At 29.3% G+C, this 2,678-nt stretch overlaps 1 protein-coding gene across 1 annotated transcript; it reads right to left on the bottom strand.

Moving 5' to 3' along the window:
* Positions 1-564: 564 nt before the first annotated feature.
* Positions 565-1,223, bottom strand: LOC126669931 (classical arabinogalactan protein 25). The gene has a single exon (XM_050363573.2). It carries the CDS (start codon positions 1,141-1,143, stop codon positions 742-744), a length of 402 nt encoding a protein of 133 aa, XP_050219530.1. The 5' UTR covers positions 1,144-1,223; the 3' UTR covers positions 565-741.
* Positions 1,224-2,678: the final 1,455 nt, after the last annotated feature.

The raw sequence follows: 2,678 nt of genomic DNA on the forward strand, positions 1-2,678 counted from the left end.
TGTAAGGGTAAAAGAACTAGTCAAACATAAAATAAGTGGTAATTAATATGGACAATTTAATAAAACTATACACAAATTAAAACATATTTATTGTTTTTTTAATCTATATGAAATGGCCAAATGCGACAAATATTATGGATCGGAGGGAGTATCATTTGTCTCCATATTGGTTTGGATCAAGATGAGAGAAATCCTGCTGAATTGCTCACTTACTGGAAACCACTTCAATACATATTGCACTAAATTGCTATATACGCATTCAACTAGGGGTGGTATTACATTCTCGTCAAACCGAATCGAAAATTTAGAGAACTAATTCTTCATATTAAACCGAGTTAGTCGGTTAAATTGACTTTTCAATCGCTTTATACTAAAACTTAACTAATTTATTCTATGTTTAAAACCGAACTGCTAAGAAAATCACATTCTCAAAATATCAAACTGAGTTTATCGTTTTAATTATTTAATTTGGTTCGACTTTCACGCATCCCTGCGTTTAACTCATAACAAGATAAAATAACAAAAAAAATGAAGAAAAAAAAAATAGTGCATCACTGCACAGTCTGCACGAAAACTTATCCAAATTTATTCTACGCCGATTCATTTTCGTAATCATGAAAACTTCAATATAACTTTAAATTTACAACTAAAAAATTAAAATTCCGCTGTCTTTCTAACTCAGCGTTCCGTTTCAGCATTTTCATTTCCGTGCCATAATGTTCTATCCAACAAAGTAATAACTTACATTTTGAGAAGTAGCAGTAACCAATATGATATACATCCAACAAAAACACTCGAGTTCACTAAACTTTGAGGTGAGGCACAGGAAGCTGGAAATGGAGAAAATGCAGAATCAGGGCCTAGTGCAGCCCAATGATCATCATCATCGGGATTAGGTGGGCTCGGAGTTGAGGAAATGGTCGGCAGAGATGAGACAGCCGGAGAAGGCAAGGTTTCCCCCGGAGAAGGCAGGAGCGGAGCAATATCCGGTGACAGTTCTTCGAAAGGATCAGAAAGTGGAAGAGAGTCCGAATTTAGCAGAGCAGCTGATGATGAAGAAAATAATGGAAAGGTTATTAATAAAGATGCAATAAAGAACCAAAAAGAGGCCATTCTAATGATGAAGAAAATCAAATGGTGCATTTAATTATTGGAGAGTAGTAAATTATCAAAGTTTTTGTGTGAGGAAAATATGTGGGGTAGACAGTAATGATTCAAGCTTTTTGAAGGTCTGACTTAAGAGCATTATATGGGCCACATGGGACTCGTGGTAGGGTATGCATCCGGTTCAAATCCAACTAAAGCAAATTGAAATTTTAGTTTTTTTTTTTTTTTTTCAATTGAATGAGCCGAATTTATAAGAATAGTGATTTTTATAAGCCAAATCGGTGAGTTGGGATGATTTTTCAGTTTGGTTCGAGTTGTATTTTGTATTCAAACTTAATTGAAAACTCTTATATAGAAAATCAAATTGAACCAAACTGTTTATAAATTTAATTATTCAATTTGATTCGGTTTTCACACATATCAACGGTGGTGATGAGAAATGGAGGTTAGTTGGCATGTATTTGCAAGAGACAAAAATTTGGTGAACTTAGTTGGATTGGGATTCCCCTCAAGTTGATTTTAAATTTGAAGGGGTCATGTTCACGATCTACACCGTTCGTTATAAAATAAACGGTGTAGATAAAAAAAACACAATTTTAATCAAATTAATTATACCGTTTATTTTATAATAAACGGTGTATATCGTGAATATAACCCTCTCAAGATCAAATGAATTTGAGGGAATCTCAATCCAATTTAGTTTCATATATTTGTTTCTTGGCATTGTAGATTGATGATTGATTCTTGGGGTTTTCTTAATCTAAATATAATCAGATCTTTCATTTATTAATTTTAAATCTAATGGTAAAAAATATCCAAATTTTTATAATTTGTTGTAATTTAAATAAAATTATTTAATTTTTATAATAATAGCCAAATTGATTTTTTTATTACAATAATAGCCAAATTGCTGACTAAACTTGCAACAAAAAAATGCAAGTTTGGCTATCATTGTAATTAAAAAAAAATGCAATTTCACTAATATTACAGAAATTACAAAATTTAGGTTGAATTGCAATAAATCGTAAAGATTTGAATTTTTTTAACCGTTAAACCTTAATTTTATCAAGTTAATTGATTACTTTCTAATTTGTAGTATATTTGTATACTAAGCAGTCGAGCTTAAAAATGACACACGTAAAAATTACTTGTCTATCAGTCTCTGACTGTATCTTCGATCTAAAGTAAATCCATTAAAGATAAAGGTTAATCATCTAAAAATATTCCACATTTACTTTTTCGCATTTATATCTCAATATTAATATTTTTATCACATTTTTCAACTTTTAATTTCAAATATAGCTATTTATTGAAAAAAATAGATTTAAAAATATTCAAACATGTACCTTCATATTTGACACATAATCTAAATAAAAAAATTATATTTTGAAAAGTACTAAAGATTAAAATTGTTTATCAAATATGAAAGGTGTGTTTGAACATTTTTTGTCTGGAATTCCAATTTTAAAATGTAAGTACATTTAAAATAAAAAAATAAGATAAAATTGATAATTTTAAAAAATTGGAATATAAATAAAAAAATAAGTATTGTTTGAATGGGTACATTTTAA

Source organism: Mercurialis annua, linkage group LG2 (genome assembly GCF_937616625.2).
Source record: "Mercurialis annua linkage group LG2, ddMerAnnu1.2, whole genome shotgun sequence".
NCBI classification, from domain to species: domain Eukaryota; kingdom Viridiplantae; phylum Streptophyta; class Magnoliopsida; order Malpighiales; family Euphorbiaceae; genus Mercurialis; species Mercurialis annua.

What these genes read in the sequence shown, in the direction of transcription:
- LOC126669931 (XM_050363573.2), bottom strand. Translation starts at nt 1,143, where the DNA reads ATGCACCATTTGATTTTCTTCATCATTAGAATGGCCTCTTTTTGGTTC.